This window comes from Pezoporus flaviventris, unplaced genomic scaffold, assembly GCF_033815535.1.
Source record: "Pezoporus flaviventris isolate CSIRO_AGI_PZ_B2104156 unplaced genomic scaffold, CSIRO_AGI_Pfla_v1 ptg000036l, whole genome shotgun sequence".
NCBI lineage: Eukaryota > Metazoa > Chordata > Aves > Psittaciformes > Psittacidae > Pezoporus > Pezoporus flaviventris.
The window spans coordinates 27,590,208-27,607,958 of NW_026892584.1; the positions used below are offsets into that span (position 1 = coordinate 27,590,208).

General features: G+C 41.4%; 1 protein-coding gene across 1 annotated transcript in view; it reads right to left on the reverse strand.

Moving 5' to 3' along the window:
- The window catches only part of SPTLC2 (serine palmitoyltransferase long chain base subunit 2), a 78,981-nt gene that overhangs the window by 55,905 nt on the left and 5,325 nt on the right, over nt 1–17,751 (reverse strand). The window contains exon 2 of the mRNA XM_061463684.1: nt 11,097–11,291. Within this exon, the coding sequence (XP_061319668.1) occupies nt 11,097–11,291 (195 nt within the window). The remainder of the gene's footprint in view (nt 1–11,096; nt 11,292–17,751) is intronic.

The window sequence follows — 17,751 nt, forward strand, 5'->3', positions numbered from 1 at the left end:
GCTCCAAAGTCATGAGATTTCCTTATTACTATGCAATTAAAAGGAAGTTTGACATTCAGTTGTGATAAGAATGCATGATTTATTTGCTACTATTAGGGGGTGGGGGGAAGCCTTTTTAATAATCTACACAAGCAAAAGGTAGAATTTATGACAAAGAGCCAGCATAGAGTTTCTTCCTGTTTTTCACAAAAGAAACACAAACATGGTGAGGGGCATTTTATTTTTGTTGACAGAATAAGCAAGACAGAATATCTGTCTGATCAAGTGTTACAGTGCCTGACAGTTGTACCACTGAAGCAAAACTAGGGGCATTTATGCCAACTTTTTACTAACAACTCAAACAAATGAGCACTGACAAGCTCTTTAGTTACAATATTTAACTACAGGAAGAATACTTTTTCTTTACTTTCCTATTTTAATGATTTGACAACTTTGTTTTTTTCAGTTTGGAGTAAAGGAACCATCTAGGTCTCTTTGCATCCTCCTACCAGCAGCTGCACAGGAGAGATGGAGCCCAACAGTGCCAACTTTTAAGCAGGCACAGTTGCACATAAGCCTTCTTCTGATTTGCCTGTGCATAATGACATGCCAAAAAGGCACAAAAATATTAATTTCCATTATTTCAATGACGGAAAACAAATTATATTTAGCTAGTGATCACTCCTCCAGGGAATCACAAATATGTCTTTACTAAGCAAGGACAGAGAGTGGAAACAAGATTCCTATGAGCCAAGATGCATAGAAGGGCAACTATTTCTTCCATGTTCCTACTTAAGTATAGCTTTGCATTATTTCAAATGTGCCAGGTCTTCTCTGAAGGCTCTTTGTCAAGAGATGTTAACAAGGGCAGTAGGTCAGCTGATACAAAGCTGTAATCCACTAAAAAATAATTGGTTTTCTGAAGTAGCTACTCAGCTCTACTTTCTCAACTTCAGCGTCTCATGTTGATCCAGGCAGAAAGTGGATTTCAAGGCTGAATCACTAACAAACTGTTCACTTGTACAATGGAGAAAAACATGTCAGTACTGACAAGTGTATTCAAGAACTTCCTTCATACACGTGAAAAGTTGCATAGCTACTGTACTGTGTTACAAAGCGGTGACACATGTAAGTACCTGTAGCAATACACTAAGAAGATCCTAACTCATGACACAAAATCAAAATAATTATTTTCAAGTGTCTGAAACCTTCTGCTAATTATTTGTAAAGGGCTGGGGGAAGTGAGAAGATCAAAAAACAAACTGGCACATTAGAAGATCAACACTTTAGGGACCTGTACTTGTTACAGAATCAATAGGTTTCAAAAGAGCTTTAAGATCATCAAGTCAAATTTATGTTTAATTATAACCTGCTGAGATCCTTTTAAAGCATTTTCAACTCTTCCTGATCACCTCTGTGTGAGATTTCAGCTTTGCAGTAGTTATTCAAGCACACAAACTATGTGACCCAGGAAACAACTAAGATTTTAGACAAGGCTCTTGGTTAGGAGCAGAGGCTGGAAATGAGTCGTTGTACCAACTCATTACGCCTGGGCCGATACAATCCAATCTCTCCTCAGATTACTTATCAGATAGTACATTTTCTTTTGAAACACAAGCTGACAAAGCAGGAAGAGTAACAAGCTCAGCTGATGAGATAAAGACAATGACCCACAACAAGCTGACATCACAGAGATACATAATGCAAGTATGACCTTACAAGCCAAAAGTATAACTGAGTTTAGTTATTTAACTGTGAAGCAGAGAAGTTCTCTGAACCAAGTAGATTATGATAAGCAAACAAAGTGTCTTTAAAGTCAACAAGAATTCAAGGAACAAATTATGGGTAAGGGAAGTAAAGTCTAATACAGGACACTAGCCTTAGTTTTTGGGAGTACCAAGCTGTAAAATTATAGCAAAGGGCTCTCAGTGATGTATCAGCTTAATGACAATCCCTCTGTTGTCCATCCTACCCACCCCTAATAAACCACCCTCAGCTAGCTCTTAGGAGAGAATTCCTCGGAGTAGGACAAGCAAGAACTGTTCTCCTGGCATAAATCAAAATTGGATTGTCCATTTCCTCAGTAATCTTTGCCCTACCAAGGGGTTCTCATAACCCATGCATCTGAGAACACAAAGAGAAGTGGAAAGGATATTATGCTTTATACACTGCTACTGACACTCAGTCTGAGAGTCCTCTTTTGGAAATGGCTTCCAGGACCAGATGGTTTGTCTGACTGGCCTGGGGGCTGGCTGTTCTTTGGTTGGTTGTTTTTCCCCATCTTTCTACAATGTGGCATTTCATATGGAGAGTAGAGAGGACACTACACCCAAAAGGGAAATTAAACATTTTCAATCTCTGAACCAAGAAAAAACATTTGGGAAGGGAAGTGGGACAAAATCCATTTCAAATTTTTGGCACATGCAGCCACAGTGCTGTGCTGCAACAGTGCCCTATTGCTGGAAGTGAACATTGTCACCTTTAAATGACCTTCAGTGTTTATTGTTATTTTTCCATCAAGTTATCATCCCATTTCAGATCCAATATTTCTAGTCATAACAGACTAAGAATATCAAGCCTGAGATGGAACAGCTTCATTTGGAGGAAAAACATTCTATGAGCGAGTTGATTCTTTGAGCAATCTTCAGAGTTAAGCATGGTCAAACAACTGCAAAGGTTATACAGCTTCAAAAGGAGGGAGCAAAACCAGCATGTTCTTTCGTTTGAATTCATATGAACGTGAAGCTAAGAAACCATAAACAGCTTCATTCCTATTGATTTAAGCCAGAACATATCCCCTATTAGAAAAATGAGGCCTGATGAAGAAACCTAAGTACTCACAGTCTCCCAGAAGCCTGAAAGGCATAGCAACTTCAAGAAAGAGTGAAAAAAGGAAAGAATAAAATTCTCCCTTAGGGTGCAGTACCTTAGCACAGGTGATTTGGGAACCCAAGATTTCAAGATATGGTAAATTAATACTACAACAAGTGAAGGTTATAATGACAGCTTTGTAACCATTAGCTTGGGGCACACTGACATGTAAATTCAGTGATTATCCTGCTTTTAGAGCCAATTTCCCACAGTGTTGCACCTAAGCTAACAAATGGTGCCATGAGCACCAGCCAGGCTTATCTGCAATTTGCATAACGTTCCCTGATAATACAAAACTTACTGAATGGAAATCAGGAGTAGACAACTGCAACAAATTCCAGGCTTCTAAAGGAAGCAGAAAGACTAGTTCTGTCTCACTGTTACATGAGTAAAAAAAAAAAAAAAGAAAAAAAAGTGGAGCAATAACTGTGGGTAGCGCCTATACCATCAAGAGGCCTCTGATGAGCTGTACAGATGCTAAGACAACATTGAGCAAAAGAGTAAAGTTCACTGTCCCAAAATACTCCTACAGCTGGATTCTTATGAGTGAGTGTTTGAAAACCACAGATGCTAGGAACATGTTCTAACTGGGCAAGCTACTGAGCATGAAGAGATACGCTAGAGAATTACCAGCCCCATTTACACAGCTGCTCCCATATACAAAACATACATTGTAATCGACTTGCAAATCACACTGGAATAAAGGTAAAAGTGATTTTCATCCTGCCTATAAAATCCTACAAGCATTTTGCAGATTTAATTGCACTATATGACCAGACGTTACAATAAATTGGGGATGCATAAATTGATTCCAGGGTAATTGAGAATTGTTAATCTCGCTGCTTATCCATGCCAAGAACACACTGATAATGCTTTGGAGAGGATGTGCTACACAACACTGGTTTCCAGGGAAAAGCCCAGCTGGATATATTTTGAACAAAGCCAAAACCCAATAGACTATTTCCCTTTTCACCCTTGTTGTGTTCCAACTGTTAGTGAATATTAGGTTTTCCTGGAATCATTTATTTCAATGCAAAGCTCTAGTAATGCTAAGGAATTTACCTACCATCAGAGACAGTCCCAGAGAGTTGTTGAAAAGACCTGAAATTAGTTTGGTCACTTTTGTTTCCTAGTTCTGATGCACAGACTAAGATTATAGTATTAAGTGACAATTTAAGGCAGGAGTTGCTCTACTGAAATAAACTGCCCTAAAAACCACACAAAAACTGAAGGTGTTTTTTTCCCAATGCCTGTTTGTAATACTGTATTTTGGACCTAAGTTTACAATATGTTTTTAACTGCCACCACCTTCAGAAACACACTACAGAAAACTTAGATACTTCAATTCCACAACTTTCTGGACAAGTTAATTCAGCCTTTTATGAAATAATTCCCTGCATCACATAAATTTGTTTCACTCACAAAGCAGGCTGTCACACACTGTTCAGCTACACAGATACTGCTGCTGCTTTTGCTCTGAACTTTTCACTTAAGCAATTATGAATTATTTCAAAAAGGTAAAGCTAACTCTTTTGCTTGGTATTTAAGAAAATACTAATTATCAAGTTGGCTCTCTAGAATTTAAATATTAAAAAAATATTACTTTCTACACAAAGGTCACAAGTCTGCCACAGCCTACCCTAGGGTAACTGCAGGTCTCCGATCTGCTGCTTTTCTGAACTGCAGGCTCTGATTTTATGTATTAATAAGGAAAAAAAAAGTTCAAGTTTTGAGCCTTTTCTGCACACTAGTATCTGTATTCCCTCACCAAAAGAGGATCAGGCTGCTAGACAGCAGCTTGAGAGATTAAAGTTTGAAAATTACTTTAAACTGTTTCAAAACAAAGTAACGGAGCACCACACTACCACTCCCCTCCCCTGCACTAAAATAAACCTGTCTCTCACATTAGATACAATGCAATGTGCTCTCATCAATTCATTTGTAGGCAAACAAAGCGTAAAGCAGCAAAGCGTGAGGATAAAAGTACTGTATGTTCTAGACCTCACATGATCACTTTTTATTTGTCCAATATTGGAAACACCTATTCCAACTTAAGTGCTAGAAATGCAATTTGGGGGATGTACACTAGGCTGAAATTTCTTTTAACACCAAAACTTTTTAAGTGGGATTTCCTATTTTTCATTCTTACACAATACTCATTAGCATGTCCTACTAGCTCCATCCAGATATACTATGTACAAAACAAAACCAGAATACAAGCAAGCATCTCTTCACTGCAAGTTATGACCAACTGTCCTGGGTTCAGCGGCAGCAGTCATTTTTCTCCTTAGTAGCTGGTGCAGTTTTCTTTCGTGTCACATGATAGAAAGGGCTTACAATCAAACTGTAATTTGGGATGTGCATTCTTCAGAACACCTGCAATACACTGATGATGTTATCGTGTGGGGCGATACAGAGGAAGAAGTTTTTGAGAAAGGGAGGAAAATAATCCAAATCCTGCTGAAAGCCGGTTTTGCCATAAAACAGAGTAAGGTCAAGGGACCTGCATGGGAGATTGTATTTTTGGTAATAAAATGGCAAGATGGACGTCACCAGATCCCCACAGACGTGATCAACAAGATAACAGCAATGTCTCCACCAACTAAAAAGGAAGAAATGCAAGCTTTCTTGGGTGCTGTAGGGTTCTGGAGAATGCACATCCCAAATTACAGTTTGATTGTAAGCCCTCTCTATCATGTGACCCAGGAGAAAAGTGATTTTAAATGGGGCCCTGAGCAACAACAAGCCTTTGAGCAAATTAAACACAAGATAGTTCATGCAGTAGCCCTTGGACCAGTCCGGACCAGGCCAGATGTAAAAAATGTACTGTACACTGCAGCTGGGGAGAACGGTCCTACCTGGAGCCTCTGGCAGAAAGCTCCAGGGGAGACTCGAGGTTGACCCCTCGGCTTTTGGAGTCAGGAATACAGAGGATCTGAGGCCAGCTATACCCCAACTGAGAAAGAGATACTGGCAGCCTATGAAGGGGTTCGAGCTGCTTCGGAAGTGATTGGCACTGAGCACAGCTCCTCCTGGCACCCCGGTTGCCCGTGCAGGGCTGGATGTTCAAAGGCAGGGTCTCCTCTACACATCACGCAACCGATGCTACATGGAGTAAGTGGGCTGCACTAATTACATAATGAGCTTGAACAGAAAATCCCAGTCATCCAGGCATTCTAGAAGTCATCATGGACTGGCCAGAGGGCAAAGATTTCAGAATGTCACCAGAGGAGGAGGTGGTGCGTGCTGAAGAGACCCCACCATATAATAAACTGTCAGAAAGTGAAAAGCAGTAGGCCTTGTTTACTGATGGGTCTTGCCGTATTGTGGGAAAGCATCGGAGATGGAAGGCAGCTGTACGGAGTCCTGGACGACAAGTTGCAGAAACTGCTGAAGGAGAGGGTAAATCGAGCCAGTTTGCCAAGGTGAAGGCCATCCAGCTGGCCCTCGACATTGCTGAATGAGAAGAGTGGCCAGTACTTTATCTCTATACTGACTCATGGATGGTGGCAAATGCCCTGTGGGGGTGGTTGAAGCAATGGAAGCAGAGCAACTGGCAACGCAGAGGTAAACCCATCTGGGCTGCTGCACTGTGCAAAGATATTGCTGCCCGGGTGCAGAACCTGGTGGTGAAGGTACGTCATGTAGATGCCCATGTACCCAAGAGTCGGGCCACTGAGGAATACCAGAACAACCAACAAGTGGATAAAGTGGCTAAGATTGAAGTGGCTCAGATGGGCTTAGATTGGCAACATAAAGGTGAATTATTTTTGGCCCGGTGGGCCCATGACACTTCAGGCCATCAGGGCAGAGATGCATCATATAGATGGGCCCGTGATCGAGGGGTGGACTTAACAATGGACACTATTGCCCAGGTTATTCATGAGTGTGAAACATGTGCTGCAATTAAACAAGCCAAATGGTTAAAGCCTCTTAGGTATGGAGGATGATGGCTGAAGTGTACAAATATGGGGAGGCCTGGCAGATTGATTATATCACACTGCCAACAACCTGCCAAAGCAAGCGTCATGTGCTTACCATGGTGGAAGCAACCACCAGGTGGCTGGAAACATACGCTGTGCCCCATGCCACGGCCCAGAACACTACCCTGGGCTTTGAGAAACAGATTTTGTGGCACCCAGCACCCCAGAGAGAACTGAGTCAGACAATGGGACTCATTTCCAGAACACCCTTACAGACACTTGGGCCAAAGAGCACAGCATTGAGTGGGTATATCACATCCCCTACCATGCACCAGCCTCTGGGAAAATCGAACCATACAATGTGCTGTTAAAAACTACACTGAGAGCAATGGGTGGTGGGACTTTCAAACATTGGGATACACATTTACCAAAAGCCTCCTGGTTGGTCAACACCAGAGAATCTGCCAACAGGGATGGCCCAGCCCAGTCAGAACTTTCACATACTGTAGAACGGGATAAAGTTCTTGCGGTGCACATGAAGAACTTGCTGGGGAAGACAGTCTGGGTTATTCCTGCTTCACGTAAAGGCAAACCCACTCGTGGGATTGCTTTTGCTCAGGGACCTGGATATACTTGGTGGGTAATGTGGGAAGACGGGGAAGTCCAATGTGTACCTCAAGGGGATTTGATTTTAGGGTAAAACAGCCAATGAACTCAATTGTATGCTGTTGCCTGCTATATAGCACTCTTATAGCTCATCAACTAGATGTCTTCAGGTCACCAGTGACTGGCCCCGACTTCCCCCTGACTATCATCCAAACAAAGAATGAACTTTGATGAAACCAGATGAGTTTTGTGGTATCATCAGCAGGCAATGATCCAACACTGCACACGGCCTCTCCTGCTCTGAAAGACTGTTACAAGAGAGATAGAGACCGACATCATGGACCAGATGAACTCAGCAGCTTTACAGGGATTGGTCCATGCACTAAGGAATGATCTCTCTCTCTGTGTGGATGTATATATATATGAGACAAGAGTGATGGTATATTGAAAAATGTGGGATCTGAGCATGATGTGAATAATATCGAATAAGTTGTGGATACTGTCCTGGGTTCAGCAGTAGCAGCCGTTTTTCTCCTTCTGTCCTGGGTTCAGCAGTGCTGTCGTTTTGACTTTTGGCCTGGGAACAGTGCTGATAACACTGACGTTTTTAGTTGCTGCTCAGTAATGTTTACTCTGACCAAGGACTTTTCTGAGTCTCATGCTGCCACAGAAGAGAGGAAGTGGGAGGAAGCAGAGACAGGAGACCTGACCTAAACTAGCCAAAGGGGTATTCCATACCACAGCATGTCATGCCCAGTATATAAACTGTGGGCAGCTACCCGGAAGGGTTAGATCACCGCTCGGTCGGGCTGGGTATCAGTCAGCGGGTGGTGAGCAGTTGTATTCTCTTCCCTTATTATTTCCCTTATCATTATTATTATTGGTGGTAGCAGTAGTGGCTTTGTGTTATACCTTAGTTACTGGACTGTTCTTATCTCAACCCATGGGAGTTACATTCTTTTGATTCTTCTCCCCACCTCTCCAGGAGCTGGGGGAGGAAGTGGGGGAGTGAGCAAGCAGCTGCATGGTTCTGGGTTGCCAGCTGGGCTTAAACCATGACACCAACACACAAAGGGTTTCAAAATCACCAGTCCAGGAGGTGCAATTAAGCAACTGTTTCAGGGTAAGATGCAATGCTAAGTTAATTTATAAAAAATTTGAAGGCTAAATTTCTTTTAAAACTAGGATAATGAGTTGCTAATAAGCTTTGTATTTCAGCATCCTCTGACTATTTTTACCAAGAGCCTAATATCAATAATGTATTCCCAAATTACATGTACAGCCTGATGTCCTCCTTTTGTACACTCTCATGTCAGCCATGACTGCTCCCACAGAAAAGGGCTACTGTAAGTAGTCTTGCACCTTACATACTGGTAACAGAACAAGCATTCCACAAAAACTGTGCAAGGGAAATCGAATGACAGCAGTATAGAGTAACTGCACCAACAGTTACATCCTCCTAATACTCAAGTGCCATGAGTACAGACTAATATTTAAACCTTTCTTCTAATGTCTTAGAATTTTCCAATTGTTTGACTGTTCTCTTCTGTACCAACTTCTAGTTTTTACACAAAAAAATACAAGAATGTCATGTTCTCAGACGACATAAACCATAGTATCTCAAGTGACATTAATGAACACATCAAATTTCAAGTTGAGATTTAGCCAGTAATCCTTACTTCGATATTGTAACTGTTAAAAGGGATCCAAGACTTTTACTTCCAGATCCTAGAATTCAGTTTTGCAAATACTGTAAATTTAAGCTCCTGTACTTTCAACCAATACAAAAAACCTACTGCTTATTAAACTCCTATGAGAATGCTTTGGTTGATGAGAAACTTAACATGAGCTGGCAGCGTGTGCTTGCAGTCCAGAAAGCCAACCGTATCCTGGGCTGCATCAAAAGGAGTGTGACGAGCAGGATGAAGGAGGTGATCCTGCCCCTTTACTCTGCTCTCCTGAGAGCTCACTTGAAGTACTGTGTGCAGTTCTGGTGTCCTCAACATAAAAAGGACATGGAACTGTTGGAACAAGTCCAGAGGAGGACCACGAGGATGATCAGGGGACTGGAGCGTCTCCCGTATGAAGACAGGCTGAGAAAGTTGGGGCTGTTCAGCCTGGAGAAGAGAAGCCTGCGTGGAGACCTCATAGCAGCCTTCCAGTATCTGAAGGGGGCTTATAAGGATGCTGGGGAGGGTCTCTTCATCAGGGACTGTAGTGATAGGACAAGGGGTAACAGGTTCAAACTTAAACAGGGGAAGTTTAGATTTGATATAAGGAAGAAGTTCTTTACTGTAATGGTGGTGAGGCATGGGAATGGGTTGCCCAAGGAAGTTGTGAATGCTCCATCCCTGGCAGTGTTCAAGGCCAGGCTGGACAGAGCCTTGGGTGGTATGGTTTAGTGCGATGTGTCCCTGCCCATGGCAGGTGGGTTGGAACTAGATGACCTTAAGGTCCTTTCCAACCCTAACTGTTCTATAATTCTATGCTTCCATTTTGATATTAAGTACTTTATAATGAATCAGTTTAATTCTACCTCATGATGTGCACCGAGAGAAGCTACTGTAATTTTAGGCACTGGATAGTTTACTGCATCTTAGCTAATCTACCGTTAAAATGACACGCAGTTTACTCCAGTGCTGCTTCCAGAAAAAGGCTTTCAAGGCTTCCTTTTTTTTCCACCACCCCCACCCCGAACTCCTGATTTTTTGTTTGCATTAGTGAGATGTCCTTCTCACACCCCGCTACTTTCTGCCAGCCAACTGCTTGTGTGGCTGCACAGAGAAACAGAAACCAGCAATTGAAAAACAACCTCCCTTAACATTTTAGAAGCCGGATTGGCTCCCCAAAACAGTAGAGAAAAACAGAACCCTGGCCAGCAAGAGTAAGCCAAATCACCTTTGGAGCAAAGCTCACTGGTATTCACACTGTGCTAGGAGAGGTCACATCAAGAGTTCACAGGAAACAGCCTGCAAACTGCAAGTTTAAACAGTAGCTTTCTTAACAGTAATTAATTCCTGCGGGGAATAAAGGCCTTTAAAACTATTTTACAGCTACTCAAAATTAGTATTATCTGTTCCAGATTAACTGTTGAAGGAGGCAAGACTTCTCATCTTGTAACAGAAGCTTTTGTGAATAGGTCTTTTTATGAATGAATTCTTTTTAATTGGTATCAGTGAGTGAGGAGTCAGCACCTCAGATTACTCACCAGCTAACCTGATAGTGTTCTGGACTCCAGATGAATTTAAAGTCATCCAGCTTGTGCTCTGATTCTCATCCACAAGCTTTTCTTTGCAACTGCTTAGGCTACAGAGAATTAATGGCATATTTCCAAATCAAAACACAGCCACCAGAACAGCATCAGAAGACCTCCTGCTGCTGTCAAACTCAAACCAGATGCTTTGATAAGCTTTTCTTTATCTGCTGATGCTAGCATATGCAGTCTCCTTTCCCCAAACCCTTGTTTCCGCAACTGGGGCATCTCTCAGCATGTTGATATAACTGCTCATGCAGCTTTGCAGTGAACCTGATGAGGGAACTGCTCTGCCGAAAAACAATCCAAGTAAAAGAAACATTATTTTGTTTAATGACAGCAGTGCTAGCATACTATTCAGGGCATTAAGAAGACAAGGAAAACAGCAAAAAACTTTGAACAACACTGCTCCCTAAAGAAATGCTCAAGCTATAGCCTCAGCCACATCATTTCCAAGTGGTTACCTTTTGTTCTTCTCTTTCTGTAGCATTTTGACACTTCTCAATCTTCCACTGCCGCATGAAATCTCGCAGATACCCAAAAAGAGTGAGAACACCATAGCCTACGTAGGTCAGCACAGCAACCAGCATTGGTGTTTCTTCAAAAGCTTCATTGAAAGGCCTTTTGTATAATCCTCCATTGTGCACAGCATGATTCACCTATAGTAAAAATTTAAAGAGAGGCTGTTGTGAGATATCCATTCAGGAAATGACAGATAGATATTCAGAGTAGCCCCTAACCTTCCAAACAGCTACAAGTACTCAAAATACTCTCAGCTAGGGCTAGCTCTGACTGATAAACACTGCCAGTTTCCATAGGCAGCTAAGTTGTTGATATAACCAAAGTCACAGTTACCAACTTAGTGCCATTTAACATCTCATTCAAGTTCTTTAGCTTGCAAAGGTACACAGAGAGCACTGCTTATATCCAGGCCAACCAAAATAAAAAAACCCTGCCTTCCCCTTCATGAAGAACTAGGTAGGTATAACAGAACAGCGAGGGTTCCCAGGCTCACTACAAGGAAAAAAACAAAACAGAAATGAATAATGTTAGTAATCTAAACCATAATCCTTAAAATACATGAGAACTGAAAAAGTAACTGGAGAATAGCAAAATAGGCTCAACTTTGTAAGCCTGTATTACTCTAACAAAACAAGCATAAACTGTGTGTCTCTATAACTGTTCGCCTAAAGTTAGTGACGTAAACATTTGTCGTGGTTTTAAACCCAGTCAGGTAACTTGTTCACTCACTCTCCCCCTTTCTTTCCCTCCCCCTACTCCCGGAGGGACAGAGAGGAGAATCGAAAAGAATGCAACTCCCACAGGTTGAGACAAGAACAGTTTAGTAACTAAGGTATAACACACATCACTACTGCTACTACCAATAATAATAATGATAAAGGAAACAAGGGAAGAGAATACAACAGCTCACCACCAGCCGACCAATAACTTGCCCCCCAAGCCCGACCAAGCTCTGACCCATACCTCCTCCAACCCTGCAGTCTTAGCCCTTCCGGGTAACTCCCAGTTACATCCTGGGCATGACATGCTGTGGTATGGAATACTTCTTTGGCTAGCTTGGGTCAGGTGTCCTGCCTCTGCTTCCTCCGGGCTTCCCCTCCTCCCTGGCAGAGCATGAGGCTCACAAAGTCCTTGGCCAAACCAAAACATAGCTATCAGCTCTGTTCCCAGGCCAAAAGTCAAAACACAGCACTGCACCAGCTACCAAGGAGAAAAATGACTGCTACTGCTGAACCCAGGACAACATTGTACTCATCCATGAGGAGGACATTACACCAGACAAAAAAAATCATTGTATAAACATTGCATGTAAGTCAGCACATAGAACAATGCAAAGCTTTCTGCATAAAATCCAGACTAAAAGTCACCTTGCAACTTGCATACCATCATTTGGTATGCAAAAAGAAGAGTTTGATTAGTTGTACAATACATGTGCATGGCCATCTCAAGTACAGTTACTGTAATACATAGTATTTGTGACTACTACAGAAAAACTTCACAGCTACAAGGCAAGGGTTCACTCAACATAACACTGGGGACAAAACATCATTGTTTTGTCGAAAAGAATAAAGTTAAAGATCAATGTATCAAAACATAGAAACCCAGCCATTAGATGCAAATGTTATTCTGTATTGTTGAAAGTTACAGAATAGCTACCCTCTGATAGAATAGCTAGCTGCATGTGAAAGAACAGTCTTTGATATAAACCCCTATCTGTAGCACCAAATAAATATAGATCCAAGAAATGTACCTTTAAAAACATACTAATCAAAGAAACATCAACACACAGGAAAGCATTTTAATCCCAAATACATCAAAAAAGGACAACAGCCCATAATTAATGAGGAGTGGGGGCCAGCAGACAGACAAACCCAGTTATTCACCTATGCCACTCATACTATCATGCGGGAAAAGAAGTCAACATTGTCCTAACCTTTGTAACAGCTGATGAATCAATAAAGGCACACATACTTTCTGGCCTCACCAAACACTGTGTTATCTGGAAAGTGACACCTGCTCATATGCTGGAGCAAGTCTGTATTTCAAGCCTAGCATTAATACCTTGAAAGTAATTTTTCAGAAGCAAGGGTCTTCTCTTAGGACACAAATATGCTATAGCTACATAGTCACTGAGTATGCACCAGCACATTCCTCTCTTGATACTTATTTCTACCTCCTCCCTTTGCCAATACAGACATTCAGATCAAGTTTTAACCAGAGCAAATCCTCAATTTGGTCCCTGGGGATTTGGTCAATTGGTCAGAATTGCTCCAAGTGTGGAAACTAAACAGCAAAGACACAGTAGGAGCTTCTCTTTCACTGGCAGCAGCATTGAGCCCAAATGCAGATAACTAACTTGCAGCATGTTGGGACCGGTTTTAATGCTGAAGCAGTTTTTAAAACGCACAGTGTAGAGTGGTGGCTTAAGTTAAAAAACTACCATGCTTCGGAACAGGTGTAGAACACTTGCTTACCACACTGCAGCTCCGCTGATGACAATCTAAAGCTTCAACACAGGCTACAGGTTCATACACTGTCTCCTTCAGGAACACTGCCAGTCAAAGGAACTGCCCCTGCCATATTCCCACTCTGAGCCATCTGCATCACCCTCTGGCTTGCACAACTAAGGCTAACCAGATTTTCAGCACAGTGTCGCTCCAATGCTGAACTGATCTAGGTTGGAAACATAATGGTTTGCAGAAGGTTATTTATTAGACCCCCACAGTCTTTACAGCGATGTTCCGCAAACTTGTTCAATGGATCTCAGCAAACAAGAACCAGCAGCTGTTGGGCAGACATCCAGATCTAAGAAAGATCATGCACCAAAGGTCCTATTACTACAATTTCAGCTTGATGAATTAAAAGTTGAATTTGGTCTCCTCACACTGACAGACCAGGCTTTGAATAGCAGCTATTCAGGAGCAGGCATGCACCGCACCTGCTACTTGTGGTGTCTAGTAGTAGCCGATTACTAGCAACAGAAAACTGGTAGTGACTACTTAACAAATTACCTAGCATCTAATAAATAGAGATCACATCAAAGGTTTTAATGTCTTTCTCATGTAACTGTCAGTTCGTCTCGAAGAGATGAAAGGCTACCTCCTGAAGGTGTATCTGAGGCTACCTAACACCAAAATATAGCTACTGGGAAAAAAAACAAACAACAAACATCCACACCAAAACCCAACTAAACCCCAACCTATAAACAATTTTAATCAGAAGTATACCAAGTTTTTCCAGGTCTTTAGAGTTGCCTCTGCTTGTGACAAATGTTAAAACTAAACAAGTTACCCCACATGGTCAAAACCATTTCACTGAGAATGGCCCTTTTGGGAATACTTGTATTGACTCAACACATACTCTAACCAATTTCACCTCTCAGTGTCGTTCTATGAATGCATTTATACATCCTTATACTCTCATGTCAGCTACCATGACAAAAGCTGAGAAACTTCTACACTATCCTATCTGAATTAAATGTTAACGAAATAATCTGAATGCAATTCCACAGACTTTTCATAAAGGATACAATGATTACAAATACTCTACAATTGATTATAATAGCCACATTTTATATACAAGCCAGTTGGGTTTTCCAAGAATGCCTCATGAATCTGCACACTAGCCTTCAAATGAAGGCTTACATGCTATGAGCTCCAAGGCTGCTGCCAAGGAGCAGCAACTTCAGTTCCAGAGATCAAGAAAGAAGGTGGCTACAGCTTCGTGATCCATTTCTTTTTCTGGAGGGTGGGGAAGAAGCATGCAAGATTAAGGCTTTTACAGTTTCAACAAGCTTCACAATAAAGTGAGCCATGACCTTTGGAGTAGAACATACTGCATATCTAAGTGGAGACTATAAAGAAAAGTCAAGAGTTCACCTAAGTGTGTGCTTCAAAAAAGCAGGAGGAAGTTCACCTACATCTCTCTCTCCTGTACTGCCTTGTCCACATGTACACAGAAGAGCATCATCACATTAATATACACAACTGCAGGAGAAAAAACAGAAAGCACCACCCAGCTGGTTAGAGAAGGCAGCAAAGAGATGGCATTCTGCATCAGCCATAGGTAACGCCTGTGTTGGGCCAATCTCTTGGGGAAGAAAAGTCACATCGAACAGTATTTTAACAGTTACTGAGCAGCAGCATCATACAGCTACAGGTAGAAAGGATTGCACTGGTTTAAGTAGAACACATTAGGGTGTCTGATTACAGTCAGCTCTCTAATTGGTAACAAACAGTTCCAGTTCAGAAGACAATACATTATAAAACTGGCTTCAGATTCAGTTCTGCAAATCAGAAGCGTTTTAAGTAGCATGACAGTAATGTCTACAACAGGCAGAGGATGGGACTGTGGATGTACGCACATGTGGCACAAGCACAACCAACCTGATGTTCTTGCCCAACTACTGCACAAAGTTATGCTTTAAAGGCCACATCGGCCTCCAGTGCAGTGTCTGAAGGTCTGGTATTATCAGAACAAGGCTTAAGCTCCACAGACATAAAAGATCCCTGTCTATCCCAAGTTATTCAAATTCTTTAATGACATATATAGAATGTATCTCACATAATACCCCTTTTGCAATTACCTTAGCATAGTTAAAGGTCATCCAAAATTAGGGACAGAATAGTGTAAGCTAAACAAAAGTAGTTCTCATTTAAGCCACCCCACTGAGCACAAACTCACACCAGAATATATTCAATTGCATGCTTGATTACAACCTCCACTACCCTACAGTTATTGCAGTTCATAAACAATGGTCAGCAGTAAATTTGCTTTTCCTAGTACCCTTCACCATTTTCCATTTACTAAATTTGGACAGTAGGATCTTCATAGCAGGACCACCATACCTCACCCTGTCATAAATTTACAAAGAAGGTAAAAGGAAATCAGCAAGCTGGTACAGATTTTAGTATTGCCTTCACGGCCAGCACACAAAACAGGTCACATATGAGACTGGCATTAATCGGAACCTCACTTTATTATCTTTAAAAATTTATTTCTCAAAACCAATAGGAAAAAGGGGTTTCAGTGTATTTGCTATACCTGTGTCAGCAGACAAGTTGTATAAGAACTCATCCTAAACAAAGTCAGCATGGTAGAAATCGGTAGATGCAAAGGAGCACACAAGAAGCCAAACACTCTCAGACTGAAGGGAACCAAGCTTAACTTCCAAATCATTAGAGAGGGTGAAGTTTCGTAAGAAGACAGAAGCCATGCTTGAACACAGGAACATTTGCAGATTCTGCTGCAGGCAACACACAGGATTTATCACAGGCATCTGGGTATATACCTTGCATGGCAGGCATATACTTTAAGGAGAGAAGATGCTACAAGTGCAACACGCACAGTGCACAGTAAGAACACTGTTTATGGTGCTCCCCCAGGAAAACCTGAACACTGTGTTTCATTTCATGCTGCCAGAAAGAACAAAGTAAGATGAACTGAGCAGACTTCAGGTAAACACCTTGAAAGGATTATTTATGCTGAAGTACAACCTTGCTAAATGCTTGTTAAAAATTTGTAGCTTCCCCTTGCCACACACCACACATACTGCAGAAATTCTACTAGCAGCCTTTTTTTTGGCCTTTTTTTAAAAAAAAAAAAAGGCAAAAAAAAAAAAAAAATGTAACATGCAAAACCACTTTCATGAGTTGCTTGTTTTCATTGAAGATTCCTGCCAACTATATGGAATAAAATGGAAAAACACAGAATACACCTCTGCTCTAGGATACGCCTCCACTCTCAAAACTGGTCACATTTACTCTAAAGGATGACAGGAATCAGCACTACAGAAACTACAGCAGTGAAAACTCCACACAGGCAACTGCTCTAAGCTGCTAGGTTATTCTGTAGTAATGTTACTGTCACCTACAGCCCTTTCCCTTGTACTGCTTTGCTCTGAGACTTCAGATCTCAGACTGCTGCATGGGTAAAAGGACCAAGTATTTAGTACCAAAATTGGAATGAAATGATTTGAATCACAGTTTACACTTTTTTTTTTCTTTCCCTAAAAAAGGGGAAAGTTGTTTTACAAACCAGACTTCAACACTGGAGTGTATTCCTATGTACACATTTGCTCTTGTTGACAGGCACTGTCAAATATTTTGATTTGCAACTAGTAGCTCCCAACAAATTATGTCTTCCTTTGTTAAGATGCACTTGCTACACCTACACAAAAAGTGGAAATCTTCATAATGTTTAAGTGTTGTTTGGGGTTTGTTGTTGTGGGTTTTTTGTACCTCTTTATTTTTTGTTGGTTGGTTGGGTTTGGGAAGACCTTTAAGATCAAGTCCAACCTTTACCTCAGGACTGCAAAGTCCACCACTCAAACATGTCACTAAGGGCCTCATCTCCACATTCTTTGAACACCTCCACGGATAGTGATTTCACCACTTCCCTGGGAAGTTATTTTGGTTATTACGGTTATTTTTCTAGGAGTGCTTTTCTAATGAATTAAAAGAAACAAAAAAAAACAAAAAAACAACTTTTTTTATTTTTTACCTCACTGAAGCTGGCCCAATGTTTTATGTTCCTCCAAGATAAACTGAAGTCAATAGATAATTAAGTTCCCCCCAGCCCCAACAAATTGAAAGCATG